The sequence below is a fragment of the Urocitellus parryii genome, chromosome 1 (assembly GCF_045843805.1).
Source record: "Urocitellus parryii isolate mUroPar1 chromosome 1, mUroPar1.hap1, whole genome shotgun sequence".
Lineage (NCBI taxonomy): Eukaryota > Metazoa > Chordata > Mammalia > Rodentia > Sciuridae > Urocitellus > Urocitellus parryii.
This window is the reverse complement of record NC_135531.1, coordinates 136364993-136385048: the sequence shown is the minus strand read 5'-3', so window position 1 is coordinate 136385048 and position 20056 is coordinate 136364993. Positions and strand designations below refer to the sequence as shown.

General features: G+C 43.2%; 1 protein-coding gene across 1 annotated transcript in view; it reads right to left on the bottom strand.

Annotated features, from left to right (window-relative positions):
• Positions 1 to 14710: 14710 nt before the first annotated feature.
• Fstl4 (follistatin like 4) overlaps positions 14711 to 20056 on the bottom strand; it is a 400452-nt gene continuing 395106 nt past the window's right edge. The window contains exons 15-16 of the mRNA XM_026400193.2: positions 17910 to 18019; positions 14711 to 15471 (exon numbers count right to left, since the gene is read on the bottom strand). Of these exons, the coding sequence (XP_026255978.2) occupies positions 14769 to 15471; positions 17910 to 18019 (813 nt within the window). The 3' untranslated portion in view covers positions 14711 to 14768. The remainder of the gene's footprint in view (positions 15472 to 17909; positions 18020 to 20056) is intronic.

Genomic DNA, 20056 nt, shown 5'->3' with positions numbered 1-20056 from the left:
TCCATCTTTTAATTGGTAGTGTCTCCTGTGGTGAGGACTGTCACTGGGATGTATGGCTAGCATGTTGTTTTGTCTTTTCTATTTAGCAGAACTTTCCTTTGCTACTTGTGTTTTCTCCTTTCTTGTCTTCTATTGGGTTGACATAGATAGTTATTTATTTTAAGTGTATTAATTCCTTGTCACTGCATCTATTAGTTTGTAAATCTTACATTCAATTTCAAAGCCTAAAAATCTTTCTTTCCCTCTCCTGAACAACATAAGAGATTTTGAATGGTTTAGCTTTGAGTGCTACCCTCCCATCGTATAATTATTGTCTGGCAGCTTAATTCCATTTTTATGTCTCTAAGTTAATAATTTTTACTGTTCATAATTATATAGAGTTATGAACTTATTTATCAGTTTCTTGCCTATTGTCACATTTTGTATTCTCTTCTTTCCTTCTAATTTCCTTCTTCTGGAAGTACATACTTGAGGGATTTTCTGGTGATAATTCTAGGTTGCCTTTTATTTTCTCTAAGCACTATAAAGATATTATTCTATTGTTTTCTGTAATTTTTTTTATTGCTATGGAGAATTGGAGTACTGGTCCTTTATGAGTAAACCATCATTCCTCTCTGATTACTTTTCAGATCTTCTCTTTGATGATATGCAATTGTACTACAAGTATGGATTTCTTTTAATTCATCCCTTCTCAGGATGAGTTCTTTCAATCTGTTGATTTGTATTTCATCATCTCTCAGTCATTACTGCTGAGTATTGTCTTTGTCCAAACATGTAGTTCTTTATTTGGAATGCCCATTGGACATATGTCAATATTATCATTTCTCTTGTCCAGTTCTTTAATCTCTTTGTGCTATATTCTGAGCAATGGCATCCCTCTAGCTCTCAATACTTTTTTTTAAAAAAAATTTGTTCTTTTTAGGTAAACATGACAGTAGAGTAGATTTTGATATGTTATACATACATGGAGTATAACTAATTCGAATTAGGATCCCAATTCTTGTGGTTCTATATGACGTGGAGTTTCACTGTCTATGAATTCATATAGGAACATAGGAAAGTTATGTCTGATTCATTCTACTGTCTTTCCTATTCCCATCCCCACTCCCTTCCCTTCATTCCCCTTTGTCTAATCCAATGAACTTCTATTCTTCCCTCCCTTCCCTTACTGGGTGTTAGCATCCACATATGAGAGAGAACATTCAGCCTTTGGTTTTCTTTTTGAGATTGGCTTATTTTGCTTAGCATAATTCTCTAGTTCCATCCATTTATCTGCAAATGCCATAATTTCATTTTTCTTTGTGGCTGAGTAATATTCCATTGTGCATATATACACACATTTTTATTTATATGTGACAGTGGAATGCATTACAATTCTTATTACACATATAGAACACTATTTTTCATATCTCTGGTTGTATACAAAGTATATTCACACCAATTCGTGTTTTCATACATGTACTTTGGATAATAATGATCATCACATTCCACCATCATTTATAACCCCATGCCCCCCTCCCTTTCCCTCACATTTTCTTTATCTATTCTTCTGCTGGAGGGCACCTAGGTTGGTTCCAGAGCTTAGCTGTTGTGAATTGTCTAGCTCTCAATTCTAATTTGCTGTTTAAAATGTTTGTTGAACTTTCTATTCTATTTATAGAGGTTTCATTAGTTTTTTTTCAATCTCTGTTCTTTTCTCACAGCCTGTTTTTTTCCCTCTTGTGCTTTTAAATTTATTCTTTTAATAATTTTTAATGTTTTTTTGAGCAAACTATTTCTGAAATTCTTACGGGTTTTATATGACTTTCTTATTTGTGCTGACTCTTGCCTATGCTAGGTTTTTTTCTTATGTACTTCAGTAATACCTGAGTGTATTAAATATGGGTTTTATCTTTGGGAATCATGGATGGCCTGGATTGGGCGGCATGTCCCCCAAGAGTGAGTCTGCATTTGCTTCTACTGGATGTCCCAGTGAAACCAATTTTTTATACCTGTTTCTCACTTTGGATGTTCTTGAACTACAAGGATAGTATAAATTTACATTCCAAAGACACATGTGTGGTAGTTCCATGATTATGAATTCTTAGAGAAGGCCTTTCATCCCATCCAAAATACAATGGAACCACCATTTGACCCAATTGTTCCACTCCTTGGTTTATACCCAAAGGACTTAAAAACAACACACTACAGGGACACAGCCACATCAATGTTTATAGCAGCACAATTCACAATAGCTGAATTGTGGAACCAACTAGATGCCCTTCAGTAGATGAATGGATAAAGAAACTGAGGTGTATACACACAATGGAATATTACTCAGCATTAAAAGAAACACAATCATGGCATTTTCAGGTAAATTGATGGAGCTGGAGAATATAATGCTAAGTGAAGTAAGCCAATCCCAGAAAAACCCAAAGGTCGAATGTTTTATCTGATAAGTGGATGCTGATCCATAATGGGGGAGAGCATGGGAGGAATGGAGGAACATTGGATAGGGCAAAGGGGAGGGAGGAATAGGGAGGGGGTGTGGGGGTAGGAAAGGTGGTGAAATGAGATGGACATCATTACCCTAAGTACATGTATGAAGACATGAATGGTGCGACTCTACTTTGTGTACAACCAGAGAAATGAAAAATTGTGCTCCATTTGTATACTATGAATTGAAATGCATTCTGCTGTCATGTTTAACTAATTAGAACAAATAAATGAATTAATTAAAAAAATTAAAAAAGGATAAAGAGGAAAAAAATCCACCAAAAATCAAAATACAATTGAGTTAAATATTTTTGCTGGTTTCTTTGAGCCAATGTGTCAATTTTTCTCTAGAATGTTCTTTCCTGAAGACAAATCCCTTTAAATGTCTCAGATATTTAATTAATTATTTATTTATTTTTGTGGTGCTGTGGATAGAATCCAGGGTCTTGTGCATGCAAGGCAAGCACTCTACCAACTGAGCTATATCCCCAACCCTTAATATATATATTTAGTTTTGATGCACCTTTATTTTATTCATTTATTTATATGTGGTGCTGAGAATAGAACCCAGTGCCTCACACATGCAAGGCAAGCACTCTATCACTGAGCCACAACCCTAGCCCAGTGTCTCAGATTTATTTAGGAGTTTCGGTACATAATTTTCTACCTTGCTTGGGTTCAAGGTTTTACCTCTGTTTCTACTTGTTTATCAAAACCCAAGCTCCGGTTTGCTCATATTTTCTCTTCTGATTCACCTTTTTCTTTTTTGATTTTGCTTTCTTTACTTATGCATTGAAGAGCATTTGTTCTGTTCTCTCCAGCATTTCTAGGTAGTAATGGATTTTTTGAAACATGGTTCGCTGTATTGCCAGAAACTGAAGACTTTTTTTTAAAAAAAATTATTAGTTATTGATGGATCTTTATTCATTTATTTGTTTATATGTGGTGCTGAGAATCATGCTAGGCAAGCGCTCTACCACTGGGCCACAACCCCAGCCCCAGAAACTGAACACTTTTAAAGAAATATTTGAATGTAACATAATGCGTGGAAGTACATGTAGCATAGGATTATTTAATGAACGCTTATAATCACCACCAGCCTAAGGGACATGATGTTGCCAGCTTTATGCCTATTCTCAGTAGCAATCTCTTCCCTTCTTTCATTACTAGTATTTTTGGGACACCTTTTTCTGGTCTCTCTTCATGGTTTTCTTATTGTGTTTGGCTTTTCTTGAACTATATCTACCCTTTTGTTTAACATTGTTTGTTGAGACTGACTTATGATGAAATGTATGACTGTCCGTGGTTTATTTTCATTGCTGTAACCCATCATAGGAACATATCATAATTTCTTTTTCCACTCTGCTACTATAAGATGTTGGAGTTGTTTCCAGTCTTTGTTATTACAGCATATGCTGTGAGGACTGCATGAGCATGTGTCCTGGTGCATGCAACCATGGGTTTCTGTTGTGTACCCATGAATAGAATCACTTTCTAAGATAATGCCAAACCGCTTTCCAATATGTGCTCCTACCTGCCATGAATGAGTGCTCTTATTGTTCTACATAATCAACTCATCTACTACTCTTAGTTATTTTCATTTTTGCCGGTTAGGTTAGAGTGTATTTGTATCTTAAATACATTTATGTAACTTAATTTTACTTGGCTTACTTGATTACTAATGTGAGTTAGCACTTTCTTATATGTTTGTTGGTTTTTCTGGATTTCCTCTTTTGTGTTTTTTTTTTTTTTTAAATCTTGCCCATTTTTTTCTGTTGCATCTGTTCTTATTGATTTGTGAAGGTTTTTCATATATTATGGATGTTACTTTTTTGACTGTACATATAGCAAATAAATATCTTCTTTCACTTGATGCCCTGTCTTTTTACATTTTGTGTCTTTAAATAAACAGAAACAGTCAATTTTTTATGTAGCTTAGCTTATTAATCTTTAAAAATTTTTTTTTGTAGTTGTAGATGGTTAGCCAGCCTTTATTTATTTTTTAAAATTTTTATGTGGTGCTGAGGATTGAAACCAGTGCCTCACACATGTTAGGCAAGTGCTCTGCTACTGAGCTACAGCCTCAGCCCTTATTAATCTTTTTTTGTATCTTATTTAAGAAATTATTTTCAAGGTTATAAAGATGCTCTATATTTTCTTCTAAATTTTTATTAAAAAATCTAACTGGAAATAATTTTTGAATGTGGGTCAGATGGGGTCTCATTTTATTTCTCCTTATGGATACACAGTTACTCTAGCTTCATTTATTGAAAAATTTCACCTTTCCCCACCAATATGCAATGCTAAATCTGCTGGATATAATACTTTCATTTATATATATATATATATATATATATATATATATATATATCTGATCCCTGTATTCATTTCCATTGATCTGTTTGTCTGACTTGCTCAATTCCACATTGTCTTAGTTATTATACCTTTAGATTGAGTCTTATTTAATAGAGAAAGTTCCTGACCCTTTTTCCTTCAAGAGTTTCTTAGCTACTTGTGATCTTTTAAACTTCCATATACGTTTTAGAATTTTCTAAAATCCCTTCTTTATATTATTCTATGAATCAGTCTGGGAAAGTTAACACTGTTATATTATGAAATCTTCCAGTCCATTGACATGGTATAGCTCTCCACTTAGTGTAATTAATGTCTCTTAAAGTTCTAGAATTCTTCTCAGAGGGATCTTATGGTTTTAGTAATTTTATTCCTGTGCTTTTAAGTTCTATTATAAGTGGTATCTTTTTTTTTTTTTTAAAAATTTACTGTTTGTTGCTGGTATATGGAAATATAATTGTTTCTGTTGTGTTGTTTGGTTGTCAACTTCACTGAACTCTCTTGTGAAAATTAATAAGGTGTCTTGTATATTCATTTTAATTTTCCAAATACACAATCACATAATTTTGTTTCTTTCAAATCTTACACCCATCTCTTCTTGTTTTCTGGCTCTGGCTAGGATTGATATGCAGTGATGAATTGATGTGGTGGTAGTGGGACCCTTGTCTTGTTCCTGGTCCATCAGGGAGCTCACCAGTGTTCACGCTTCACTGAAGTTGGTTTGCTGTAGACCTTCATTTTGAATAATTAGTTAATAAAGTCTCTGTTTCTATTTTGCTAAAAGGAGATCATGCATGTGAATCGATTCAGGATTTTTTTCAATATTTTTGTACATCTATTGAGATGTTTATATGCTTTTCTTCCTTTCATCTGATAATGTGGTAAATTACATCAATTTTTTCCTAATGTTGAATCAACCTTGCAATTCTGGGATTAATCCATCTTAGTCATAATGCATTACTTCTTTTTCTGAATTGTGGGATTCAGTTTGTTATTTCTTTAGGATTTTGTTATCTTTATTACAAGTACAATTGGCTTTTTATTTTCCTTTTCTTGAGTTGTTTTTATTGGGTTTTAGTGTAAAAAATTATTCTAGTATCACAAAGTGAGTTGGGTATTTTTTTTCTTTCCTTTATATTCTCAGGAAGAGTTTGTATAGAATTGTCTTTATATCTTCCTTTAATGTTTGAAAATAGTCACTGCTGATACCACCTGGACCTGAAAGTTTTTTCTTTTGAAATAATTATAGATTCATGTGCAGTTATGAGAAAAACAACCCAGATCCTGTGAGCCCATTGCCCAGTTTTCCCCAACAAGAAACATCTTGCAAAACCATGGTTCAATAGCACAACTGGGAGGCTTATGTGGGTGCAGTCAATACATAGCATTTTCATTGCCACTGGGATCTCATCTATTGTCTTTTGATATCCACACCTAGATCCCTCTCACACTGTTCTCTTCCTTTATTCCTGTAGCCATTCATATGCTTTCCATTTCTGTAGTTTTACCATTTCAGGAATTGATATCATAAATGAGTCATCATGTGTACATGTGCATCTGGAGAACATCTGGGTTGCTTCCTGTTTCAGGCTATTATGAATAAAGGTGCTGTGAACATTTGCATATGTGTTTTGGAGAAGGTAAGTCTTCACTTCTGTTGCACAAAAGCCTAGGAATGCAATTATCAAGTCATCTGACAGTCAAATGCTAATTAAAAAATTAAAAAACCCACTTTTTTCCCCAAAGAGGCTACCTCATTTTACATTTCTTTCTGAAGTATATGAATGATCAAGTTTTTCTGCATCCTCAGAAGCATTTGGTGTTGTCATTATTTTTAATTTTCTCAGAGTAGTATTTTTAGCAATTCTAATGTGGTGGTGATATTTCATTGGCATTTCTCTATTAACTAATGATATTGAGCATCTTTTCATGTACCTATTTAACTTCTATATATCCTCTTTGGTGAAATTTCTGTGTTAGAATTTTAGAAGTCATGTGTTTTGCCATTTTCTAGTTGCATTGCTTGTTATATTACTGTTCAGTGTCCTGAGTTCTTTGTGTATTCTAGATACTAGTCCTTCGTTGGATATATGGTTTACAGGTAGTTTCTTCTAGTTCAATCTTTGATCAGTGTGAGCCCAGAAATATTTCAGACATGTCACTCGGAATAATAGGCATGAGTTTATTAAAAGGAGAGGAAAGGGGAAAGGGAACACATTTGCAAGGGAGAGAGTGGGTCCTCTCAGAGAAGATGTTCCTACTGCCCTCTATTTTTTTGGGAGTCCCAGGGAAGTTTCCAGAGACTTTTGACTGATAGAAACTGCATGGATGGCTTCGAAGAGAGGATGGATGGGGTTCACAGAACTGGACTTTAAAAAAATTGACTCTCTTCATTTTGGCCTCAATTTTCTGCCCCTTAATTCTGATTATTACACTTTGAATAAGCCTCAGCAAGCTTTCTCAGTGAGGGTCATGATGTTTTGGTTGTTAGGGTGATTGGGAGTTGTGACATGTTAAAAAAAATAAAATCCAGGCTTTTGAGTCCTGGATGCAGATTGTAGACAAAGGCATGTTTTGGGCAGCATCTCCTTTCCTTTTTCCTTTTTACATGGACACCTTCAGCTCATCAGCTGGAAAGATGTGCCCCAGAGCCTAAATAATGGCCTCTACCTCTGTAACAAGATGCAGCTCTCTCAGTCTCAGGACTTACTGTGTGCAGAGACTTTCCCTCACAGCTGCTGTGCCCATCATGCCCACCTTCTTGCCATTCTCTCTGCAAGTCCATTGCTTTTGCTGTTCCTCTTGGCAGGCAGTCTGTCACCCCCTCTGTCCTTCCCACTTGACTTCTCTATCACCTCATCCAAAAAAACTTCCCCAAGCAAGCTTTCCTACATGCACCCTCCTTGAACCTGTGGTTCTTCTTGGGTCTCTGACTCCTGTGGACTGTGGCCTCCATGTGGATGACCTGGGTACTGATGATGGTCTTTGGAAAATGATGATTGAACAAGAGAGTAGATGTGGTTGCAGAGGTGTTCTGGCCATGGGAGGTGCCAAACATGAGTCAGCCCTTCACTTAGATCTGTGGAGCTGGGTCCAGTCACTTTTTATCTCTGTGTGGCCTACTTTTGCTTGGTCAGGAGAGAATAGTTGGGATGTCAGATGGGACAGAAGCCCCTGCCCTGTTTGGGGCAGGTCCTGGGATGGGCTGTACCTTTGCCACCCGACTCCCCTGAATTCCAACCCTTGAATTTCTGGGACTTGTGATACATAAGAGATAACCAGAGTGTATGCAGGGATGAGCCCAGCCTTAGGTGGGGCAGAGAGCAAACTGGTGTCTGCTTTCTGCTTTATTCTATGTTTTTGGGTTCAGATTAGATGCAGGTTTCTGTAGACAAAGGGAATTGCTGGACTTTCCTCTAATGTTAATGAGGCAGAGAGAGGTGTGTGAGGGGGTCTGTGAGGAAGTAGGGCTGGAGCAATGGAGGGTCAGACTTTGTCACATGGGGTATAGAAGATAGTAGCATCAATGGTCAGGGTGTGTGTGTTGGCAGGTATGTAGATTGGATTTGAAGCCTGGCTCGTTGATGAGCCTTGGCTTCTTTTTCTGTAAAATGGGGATTATAATGGTACCTACCTTGTTGGGTTATTGTAAGGCTTAAAATAAATGTTTATTAAGTCCATATCACAGGGCTGGGCACATTGTGTTCTCCAGGAGATGGGGAGCAGCACTGTGTTGCTCCCAAATGTTATTTATTTATTTATTTATTTTTGTGCCAGGGATTGAACCCAGCGGTGCTTGACTACTGAGCCACATCCCCAGCCCTTTTTATTTTAAATTTTGAGACAGGGTCTCATTATGTTGCTCGGGGCCTTGCTGAGTTGCAAGGCTTTGAACTTGCAATCTGCCTCAGCCTCCCAAGCTGCTTGGATTACAGGCATGTGTTTCTGCACCCAGCCCGAGATAATGCTATTGAGATGTGGAGGTCTTTGAGGGAGGTGATCAGGCCACCTATATCTATGACTGCAGTGGACAGGAAGAGAGGCTGATGAATGGTCTGCCCAAATCCATTCTCACTTTAACAACTGCCGACAGATTGGTGCCAGAAAAAGGTAACTTTTCTTAAGTTTTATTGTAAAATCCTCAGAAAAAGAGCATTTACAATGACAATACTTTATGATAACCTGTGAATCATCTTTTTATCAAGTGGTACTGCAAATACATCATGTGTTCAATACCGTGTCATACGTCAAAGTAAACACAAACTTATTTCAAATGCCACATACTGTTACTGTGTTGGTACAAATTTCTACTAAAGTTGATGTATTAAAAATAATTTATATATATATTTTATAAATAAGGAAAAATTCACATGTATAATAATTACAGGAGGAGGCCTTTTGAGAAATAGTGGTGATTACAGAAAATATATTTTGGAGTCTACACAACTGCTTAAAATAATGTAACCTGCCTTGACATAAGAGATCTGAAAGGTTTCTGAGGTGGGGAAGGATGAGAATCTAAATGGGACAAATGGTGTGTGTGACTTCACATCTTGAGGGTCATTCCGTGACGCGAGAGCATGAAATGGTGTGTGCGACCACTCCAGCAAAACTCCATGCCCCGTTCTGCTTTTGATCATCTCACGTGGCCTTCAGAGAGCGCAGGCAGCAGCCCAAAGGTAGGAAGCGATGGGACCAGGGGAGGGCAGGAGAGGGGATGGCCAGCCCTGGAAGCCAGCAGGGGGTGTGAGAGGACAGGGAGCAAGGTCTCCACCCCTATTGGATGCTGTGGGTCTGGGGTGGCCTGCAGGCCTGTTTCCCTGGCCTCTCAGAAGTAGCTGAAGTAGCAAGGAATAGGTCTTCAGGCGCCATGCTGGACAGCAGATGTAGGTCTAGAGTTAGGGCTTCTCTTTTGTTTCATTTTTGGGGTGCTTGGGCCTCATAAGCAGCCAATGCTATTTGTCCTTTCTCAGAAACAAAGCTCTGATCTTGAAGGGGGTGCCTCCAAAGGGCAGCGTTTTCTGATCCTGTCATGGTGATACGTGGAGAGCCACCAATTACCAGGTGTGGTACAGGGGCCAGTCTGTAGTTATTGCTTTGTGGAGTGTAGGCTGAGTCCCCCAGAGCCCTCCAGGGCAGGGCCAAACTTCTCTGGGACCACACGGAAAAGGGATGGTTCCCACATCCATCAAGATGAGCTTGGAAAGAAGGGTGTGTGAATTGTGGCTTTGTGTAAAAAAAAACCAAAAACATGCAAAATACTCTGGTGCTGGCTAAGAAAGCCTTGCTATGGATTTTGGAAGCTAATCTCCATTCTCTCTCATTTTCCATAATTTCACACATTGTATTTGGTTGAATTAGTCTTCCCCACTGGCTGCCCACAGCTCCAAAGGAGGATATAGAGGCATCAGACAATGCTTTTTCATTGTCCCAGTGTCTGCTGGGTGGCGGATGCCTAAAGCCTGCAGGCCCAGATAAGATGCTCAAATCCTCAAGTGACTTACAGATAATCTGGTGTGGACAAAAGCAGGAAGTGAGTTGAATTCCATCAGCTACCTGGGGTTTTTTAGTCACACGCTGAGGATAGGCACTATATTTTTCTCCCCTTTGAATACTTGAAGCATCTTTGTTTTATAATCTCTATGATTCTGGAGAGAAACCAAGGCAGTTAGTGACTTTCTTGAACAAAACTGCTGTGTCTATATGCCAATCTGATGGCAAATCATAGCATCTGGTCATTGAGTGACTTCTCACCTGAACCTTAAAGCATCATGGGTAAAGGTCACTGGCGGGGCACTGGGGTGGGAGCAAGATCATTTGCTCATTGAATGGTGGGAGCTTTTATGAAGTAGCTCATGAACAGGGGGCCAAAGTTGTAGGAAGGGAACGGGAAAGAAAGAATGAATTGGAAATAGAGGAAGGTTGGGGAGCTTGGGCCCCCTAAAAGATGAGGTTTGGCTGAGATGTCATGGTCTTTTTCTGCTGGACAATATCCTAATTCTTGATAGTTTGGAGTGAGTTTTCTCTTATCTTGAATCCAACTTTCATGCAAGGTTCTTTTCTGTGAGCTAGGGTTTAGGGTATGATTCCGGGCAGCAAAGGGCTGCGTCTCATGGGTTCTGATTGCTGTTGGACTGGGATGGATGTTCCTGGGTGGTGTAGGCTGGCAGAGGACTTCCACATCAGCACGGCAGTCATCTTATGTCACTGGCCTCCTGGCATGGGGCAGCATTCCAGTGGTGCTGGGTGCAGGGGAGGAGAATGTGAGGTAGATTGGTGGATGCATAGGAGGGAGGGGAGCAGGATCAACTCTCCTGGAGGTTTGCTTCTGAAGAGGAGGGTTGCAGTGGGTGGTGGGGTTTGCTAGTGGGGATGGTTCAACATCTGTTGTACCTGAATGAAACACATTGTGAACAATGAATTGACTACACTTTTGAGCCCCTTGTAGAAAAATATATCCAGAATGAATCTGTATCACATCTCAGTTCTGAAATCTCCTTTAGTTCACAGGTTATTGGTCAACAGAAAACAAGATGTGGCTGTACAAAGCCAACTCCTGGTTGCTTTTCTAAATGAAGACTCAGCAGTTACAATGCTCCACGGCGGTAGGCCATTCTTGGCTTTCATTGGGTTGTAAGCCGTCTTCCAGGGCATCTACCTGGAGCTGGGAGCTCTCTTCTGCACACATGAGCGGGCTATGGGGAGATGTTTGGATTGGGGTGGAATTACAGGGAATGAGCTTCCATCTGTAATGATGCTATCTCTGGGTCAATGTTCCTAGAGCTTGGTGTTCATAGTTGGCCCCGGCCAAGACCTTACAGGGCTCTTCCAGTTTCTTTCTGGGTCTTGGGGGAGGTAGCAGAATACTTGTGTGACTTGGGGAACTGAAGAAATCTGTCTGGGCCAGCCCCCGGTAGAGCTGGCTAGTCAGTGTTGCTGAGGCTGGGTTGTTGGCCTTGGCCACGTTGGGGTGGCCCACTCTTAGGCCTGCCTGTGCAAGTGATTCGCCAGAAAGTCTTTCTTTCTACCATCCATTTGGAGGTGGTTGGGTGGGCCTTTTGGATCCAGAACTTTCATGCATGGTTCTGTTCACTTGGGCAGAAGGAGAACAAGAGCCTCCATTTCAAAGCCTTCATGTCACCACAAGTTGATATTATTATTCCGGCAGGGGTTGAGGGAGAACTGATGAATTTTTGTGAAATTAATTGTATTTCAAAATCACTGATGGAGTTTATGTAGATAGCATCTTCCAGTGATTCTTTTGGTAAATCAATCCGTTTTTAATGATGCCAACTCTTAGTTGTTAATCTTTTTGTTCATCAGATCACCTGCTGGGTTTTTTACAGGAGGCCCACCTGTCCTGCTGGTACCGTCCACACCAGTGGGTTTCAAATCGTGTTCCTGGCTGCTTCTGTGGCTGAAATGTGCGAGGGCAGGCGGGTCTGGCCTGTCATCCTCCTGCTTCCCATCTGAGCAGATCCTCTGGTTTCACTGCTACGAAGACTTTTGTCTTCTGGCCTTTGTGACTTGGCCTCCTAGGGCTGGGCTGCTGTAACTCTGCCCTGGGCATCAGGCCCGTGAGTTCCTGCTCTAATTCAACTGTGTCCAGCATGCTGGTCGTCTCCAGTAGCTTCATTGTAAGGAAAGTGGAAAGTAGGTGTGCCTTTCAGGGACATTTAGAGACAGAGGAATAGTGGCAAAGGAGTGGATGGAGCAGACGTCAATTCCTGCACTCCCAATTTACAAGGCCAGTTTGGACTGGATTGCTCTTTTACTTAGGAATCCTGTGACCCAGACAGGCTGATGTTCTGGCCTGGTAGTGGGAGTTTTTTTCCTTCCTTTAGGCTCAGAGACTCTTCTGCCAGGGTTGACACTATTTTGCCAAGAGGCAAAGTCATATACACCGGAGAATTTCAGTGATAAACATGGGAGTTTAGGAGTAAATCTGTCAGGATACTGAGGCAGGAACAAAACAGTGACAGGGTGAGGTGTGTTACTATCTGTCCCAGCTACTGTAAAACTGAACATGAGATTCCAGAGGTCAGTTTCCCCAACCTCTTCCTACATGTCTTACCTTAAAAAAAAAAAGTCAAAAACATGAACGTACACGCATAGGCACTCTCCTGAGAGTTGTGGGCGACGGGTGTTTGGCCAAGATAGAGGAGATGCGGGAGACAAGGGGCTGGTGTCAGGAAATTGGGGAGAGCACAGGTGGGCTGGGTAGTCAGAGGGGAGTGAAAGGAGCTGGGTGTAGGATAATTTCAAAATCATGGCCATGCTGGCAGGTGAAGGTGGCTAAAATAGCTGAGGTGTCTGTGACAGGGCCGCCTCTCCCAACCCATGGAGCTTACAGAATGATCAAGCCAGAAAGCATGTATAGTTTTGGCCATTGACACGAGAGAGAGAGAGGGACAGGATTTTTAAATTATTGTTTTTTTTTGCCATACTGGAGCTAAAACCCAGAGCCTCATGCATGCCATGCAAGTGTCCTACCACTGAGTGACAACCCCGGCCTTTGGTAAAATTTTATTTTGAAACAGCATCTCCCTATGTTACCCAGCCTTAAGATCCTCCTGCCTCAGCCTCCCAAGTCTCTGGGATGACAGGCGTGCGCCACTGCACCTGGCTGGGAAAGGGGTATTTTGAGAAGTTAACAGAGACTCTTTCTTGCTGAGAGTCTCTGACATAGGCGGTCTCCCCAAGGATGGTTGGGCTGTACTACTGTGCTGCCCACCTGATCTCCTGCATAGACTGAGACATTTGGGAATAACTTGGTGCTATCAGCCTGCAGTCTTCGGATTCTGAGTTTTGGAGTGTGTATAGATTGTGACATGTATAAAGCACTTCCTGAAAAGTGTCCTCTGTGCAGTGCTGACTTGGGCTGAGTGTCTGGGTCTTGGGCAGAAAAGAAATCCATCCATTGGGAACCTGGAGGGACAGCTCTTGTGTCCTTGGGGCTTCTGCATAGAGTCTGGAGGCTGGGTACACCTTGCCAGGCAAGCCTAGTCTGCCCTGAATCTGGGGTACCGGGCCTGGCTAGGGAAATGTCCCCCTTCCGTGGTGAAAAGCAGGTATGCAGGCTTGTCCTGGTCTCTTGGGTTCCCAACACAGGACGGAGTCTTTACCAACCTAATGGCCTGATGTGCACTTGGCGCAGAGGAGCGGCAATGGTATAGCGGGCCATTGTTTTTGGATGACCATTGTTCTTTTGGCTGTGGAATGTTCAGGAGTGACCCCCAGAGACGTGGCCTAAGGCAGGGAAGAATATAGCTGGACCTCGTAGAGCATCTTTCTGCTTACTAGCATTTGAGATTATAAAAAATTATTTTTTAATCAAAAATTTCCAAAATAAAGAGAGTGATTTCCCCATCCCCCAAGGTGTAATAAGTCTCATTGGCTCTCCCTCAGGCTTACGCCAAGTCAGATGGAAAGGAAAGCAAGAAGCGGCTGTGAAGGAGAAAGAGAGGTCCCAAGCGAGGACAGATGGCCTTGAACTCCCAGAGGGACAGTTCCCTGCTCCTGCTCAGCCCTGTTTCCAGGCCACTAGGTTCAGGGCAAAAATTCTGGCTGGGGCTGGCGGGACAGGATGATGACAATGTGAAGGCAACTGATAGGAGTGTCCCCGGAAAGCAGGATCTCTTGGTTCCACGGCATCCCCAGGTGACGCGGCGTGCAGCCTGGTACAGAAATGATTCCTTTACACAGCAGCATATGTTCTCATTGCAGCTCGAGGCGTAAATCATACTTCCTAATGAAAAAACCCCAATCTTGATAGCAGCGCATACTTTATACTAGGAAACTTGCAAGGAGACCAGTGTTGAACCACAAAGCGGATACGGGATTTTGCTTTTGTCTGTGAAAATGTACAGCGCGCCTGCTTGGGGCTGCGGTGTCAGGACTAGGTGGTGCCCGCGGGTCCCAGGGCTCTGTGCTGAGCTCCTTCATACCTCGCCCACCCACACCACCGTGGATCCCCGTTTTATGCCGGACACCTCGCACCGCAGTGTGTTTTGTCTACCATTGATCAGGAACAGTGACTCTTGGGCTGGCGTGAGGAGGTACTGTCCAAATAGCCCGCTGTCCCTCAGGATTCTGCGAGGTCCTCCCCAGGGCCAGACTGGCCCTGTGGGTGGTTCCTTTAAGTTTTTCAGCATGCCCATCTTCCCTGTGGACAGTTCCAGGAACAGCAGGTCGGGCTGTGTCTCCAGGGTGGCATAGATGTCATACTGATTACCTTCGGTGAAGGAGTGCTGGAACACCAAGTCCGAGATGCCTGGGTTTATTTTCAGGTCATACAGGGTCTGGATCTCCCCCCTCATTGTGACCTCCTGCACGTGCAACCTGGGACTGTTGGCGGCGGTGCTGACAATGAAGCGCCCATCGGGAGACACATGGGGGGTCCCTGTTACATCACTGTTGAGACCCAGAACAGAATCTGTGACACTGTCAATGAGCAGCTGTGGGGTGGTGGAGGTGGGGGTGTCCTGTTGGCACTGGATGAAGAAGTAGCCGCCCAGGTGGGTGTGTGCCATGGCTTGGGGCACACAGCCATGGCTTTGCAGGCTTATGGTCTTGAGGGGCATCAGTGTCTCTAGGTCTACTTTATGAACCGCAGGGTCAGATTTGTTGAAGATGAAGCCAAACCTAGGAGGGGAAGAATAGAGATCAGACAGTGGGAGGCCTCTTGGAGGAGTAGGGGCTCTGACATTTGTCTTAAAGGATTGCCTCCTTACCCTTTTCCCTTTATCACAATCCTTCCGTGATCTAATAGACTATTAATAAGCTATGTCTTTCTGCAGGGGATGGCTTCCTAAATACATTATCTATGGTCTCAGGCCAAATGTGGTTGAGTTACAAATGTTACTGGACTTATGCTCTAGCAACATGCACTCATCTTTAGACATGATTTTTAAAGGAGGGTGAAAGGGCTTCCATGGCTTCTTCCTTTTGGATGCCCTTGAATCTGATTCTGCAAGGCCTATGCTTCCAGGGTGAGCATGCACTGAAAAGAGACTCTTCCCCTGAGGACAAGATCAGAGAACCCACATCTCAGCTGTTTACTGGAATAGATGGTGAGTCAGAATTGGAGGATGAAGATGTAGCTACACAGGTACAGATTTCCCATCAGTGTCCTGGGCCCTGGGAAGTCTCTTCTCTGGCACTGATGATGCAGGGAGAAAGAGCCTTGGGCAATGGGCCAAGGACAGTGGTCACCTTGGGGGCAAGATGACTTGGAGCCACCATGCTGCCCTGTTAACTACAGGGCCTGGGGCAAGCTGCTTACCTCTCTGAGCCTCAGTGATTATAAAAAAAGACAGTTTCTTCCTAGGACTGTTGAGATGATCCAATATAAGAGGGAACTTTGCCATCAACATGTATAACTATAATGCACCAATAAAAAATGTGGAAAACAGGAAAGGGAACTTTAGTGGAGAGGCTCAAGCAAGGAGTAGTTGCTTACATCTGGACTTTCTGAAAGTCCTGTTTGGAGGCTGGTGAAGCATGTGACTCCAGGTGGGACTTCCCTTTGACCTGAAGAGCCTATGCTCAACAAAGCTCTTTTGATAATTCCACCTAAAGGAATAGGAAAAAAAATCTCTTCCAAATTGGAAAACTCTATCTCAGAGTGGATAAAATGCTGTCTCCCTCCAGGCATGACTTTAAAGCATCTCTAAAGAGCCAGAGTATGGAAAGAGCAGGTGATAATGCTCTTGGAAGGACTGGGAATACAAAAGCTAGGTAGGAGCTGTGGGGCCTAGCTGAATTCAGCTCCTTTGTGGGGTTCTCATTAATTAATACAGCTTCAGAGGCTCTTCCCCAGGTGCACTCTGTAGGGAGGGGGCTCATAAGGTGGCTGTGTTCTTCCTTGGGTAAGGGTAAGTGTGACTCCTCCCCACATCAGCTTTCCAAAATGGACCATTCTACCTGGAGGAAAGTGCTTGACATCACATGCCTTTCTGGACTGTGATGTAGCACCATAAGACCTTTGGAGTCTCCAGCTGAGTTTTCTGGAGGTGGAGCTTTATAGAAAACATCTGGGGGCTCTCTAAAATGCATATGGAAGGGGAATGGCCAGGTTGGGAAAGGTTTGCAGTTGAGGCCATGGCTAATATTATTATTCTTTTAATTTTAGTTGTAGATGGACACAATGTCTTTATTTTATTTATTTTTTTATGTGGTGCTGAGGATTGAACCCAGTGCTTCACATGGGCTAGGCAAGTGCTCTACCACTGAGCCACAATCCCAGCCCCGTGGCTATTATTATTAATTTCTGTTTTGAATGGTGGTAAAAACTATGGCAACCAGGAGGTCTTGTCTCTTTGTGGGTTTCTGCACAGATGCCCTGGGGGCTCCTAGAGGAATCATGGGCTGTAGTTAGTTGGAAATGAGGTCGAATGGGGCAGTGGAAAGAGACTTGGCTTTGCATTTAGTCTGATTCTGCCAATTCCTGTCTGCAGGACCTTGGCCATTGTCTTCACATTTCTGAGCCTCAGTATTTTCACCAGTAAAACAGGAATCAAGGCCACCTCTACTAGATTTTTTTTGAGTCTAAAAGGAGAGGATCCTTAACTAATCACTGTTGCTTTTTTCTTTCTGTGTTGCAGTTTTTCTTTCTCTATTGTTCTTACCTTGAAGATGACACTTCCTGATGTCACCGGGCTCCTGAAGGTATTAGAAGCTAGGCACCCTCCTTAACTGTATCAGAGTGGCTAAGCAAAGGGGACTAATTCTGGGTCTGCTTTGTCAGAAGTGGGTTCATTTCTGTCCTTTCCTGATAAGTCCAAAGTCAGTTCAGGGGAGATAGGGGGAGGGAGGGAGGGAAAGGGGAAGAGAGAGAGAGAGAGGAGAGAGGAGAGAGGAGAGAGGAGAGAGGGAGAGGGGAGAGGGGAGAGGGGAGAGGGGAGAGGGGAGAGGGGAGAGGGGAGAGGGGAGAGGAGAGAGGAGAGAGGAGAGAGGAGAGAGGAGAGAGGAGAGAGGGGAGAGGGGAGAGGGGAGAGGAGAGAGGAGATGAGACACAAACAGGTACCACTCTGGGCAAGGCTGGAGCATGAAGTCCTTAGAGGCACCGCAGGCCAGCTTACCTGATGTGATTGATGATGAGGTTTGTTGGAGGAATGAAGAAATCATCTACTCCTGCAAAGGTTGTTCGGATGAGGTGCTGGCCCTGGCCAGCACTAGCTTCTGTGATCACCTACAACATAGAGCAGAGTCCTTGTGAGGGCCCATCCAGGCAGAGGACTGGAAGCCTGGAGACACCTGTGTGCTCAGGTGTGGCCCCCAGTAGAGGGGCTCCTTGGGAGGGAGAGATGGTGGATGAGTCTCAAGGAAGAGATTGGAGCAAATAGAACTGCTCAGGAATGCAGCAGGCAGGCACTCATCTTGCCGGGGATAGGAAGGGGTGAGGCAGGAGAGAGGGTCCCAATCATTCCCTCCTTCATGGCTCAGCCTGCCATCAGTGTCCCATGTCAGCCATTGCAATGACAGAGTGAGGACCTGAGGGATGTGGCTGGAGATTCTGAGGGGTTCCTGGAACTGAAACATCATTCTGTTCAGAGACAGCCTACTTTCCCTCTAGGGACTCTCACCTTCTCAATCTCAAGGTCACCCTAGGAAAAGAGGGATAGTCCTTTAATAATGAAAATATTAAGTGGTGGCATTGTTTGCTGGGACTTTATTTTCCCTCAGTTCCAGGTTCCCTGGGCTAGTTTATTGGGAATCTGTGGTTTCCTATTCACAGAGATATTCTTTGAGAGTTGTGAGTCTGAGGTTTATTTGAGAAAGCAGGGATTCCCTGCAGGGATGCATCAGAGATGCTACTCATGCCAGTTAGATGTCTTACAATTAGGATGCTGGGGAGATGGTGGTTTTACAAAGAAGACTTGCTGTGAAAAGTAAAGAATTAGGCCTGTGCTTTGTGCAAATTGATAGTGACAGAACATGGCTGATCTGTTTCCTTGGATGCACTGCTTCCCCCCCCCCCCCCCCCCCGCCCGGGACTTGGTAGGACACAGTAAGAACCATTCTCTGCATTCTCTGTATGTGTCCCTGTTGTGTCTGTGTCAGGGGAAGGGCACACTGCCAGCTTAGGAGAGAGTCCTGTGGCATGTGATAGAATGAGGTCTCTGTGTGAAGCCCCTGTGGCCAGGCTGAGCCTGAGTCGGGTAGTCTGTGTCCCTCTGCCTTAAGCTTCTAGGCTATTGCCCAGAAGGAGGGAGATCTTCAGTCCTGTGAGGGGTTTGGTCAACTTGTGGGCAGTTTTGGTTTAATGTCCCTAAGGATAAACCCAGACTCTCTGGGCAGGACAGGAGGCAGAGCCTAGTGAGACATGTTTCTTGCTCATGATTTTGTGGCCAGCATGCAGAAAGAGGGATCCAGATTTCTGCAGCCCAAGGCTGGGCCTGTAGGGTGAGGGCAGCCTCTGGTGGGGGGCTTCTGACTCACACAACTTGGAGCTCTGGATGTTCTGCCTTTTAGGAATGGGCCTGCCTCTGGCTCTCACTTGCATGAAAACACAAACACCTGGCCTGCCCCCTCGGGCAGGCTTGAGATTTGAGTCTTCACCAGGCTTCTCGTTGGGGGCCAGCAGGCTGAATGCCGGAGAGTGGAGGGATGCTCACTGTTATTTTAGTCTTGGGGCAGTTCTCAAGTAGCACTGGGTTATTTTTCCTGTGATTTTCCTTTTTAAAAAATGGTCAAATGATACTTTCATGGCAAGTCCACGAGAGAAAATCTCATAGAACTGGGCATTAAGAAAATATCGGCACAAGGAAACTGGATCACAGAGTGTCTGGGGGAAAATGCCAGAGGATTCTAAGGCAGCATGCAATCACTGCTGGATATCAGGCCTGTCATTTTAGCTTATAATAGAGATGGAAAATTACAGGCTGTCATCGGTCAGTGTCATTCGCGCTTCACCACTCTGACACCCTATATTCAGAGGTTACTTCATCAACACGCAGTACCATGGGCCACTGAACTGATGTGGGCATGTCAGACTTGTTTCTTGGAGTCATAAATTCCTTCTTGGCCTGGTCTTGTGTCCTGGAACTTGGCTGGGCCCACAAGTGCCCTTAGGCTATCTCTCCGGACTTGCCTCAGGAGATATATGTATATGGCTGAGTATTAGGAGATGTCAGTTGGTTACAAGGGTAGGAACAAGAAGTCTAGGCATTTCCCTCAGAGGGTGGACAAAGCCAGTTGGGAAGTGATACCTAGAGATGCAAAAGAA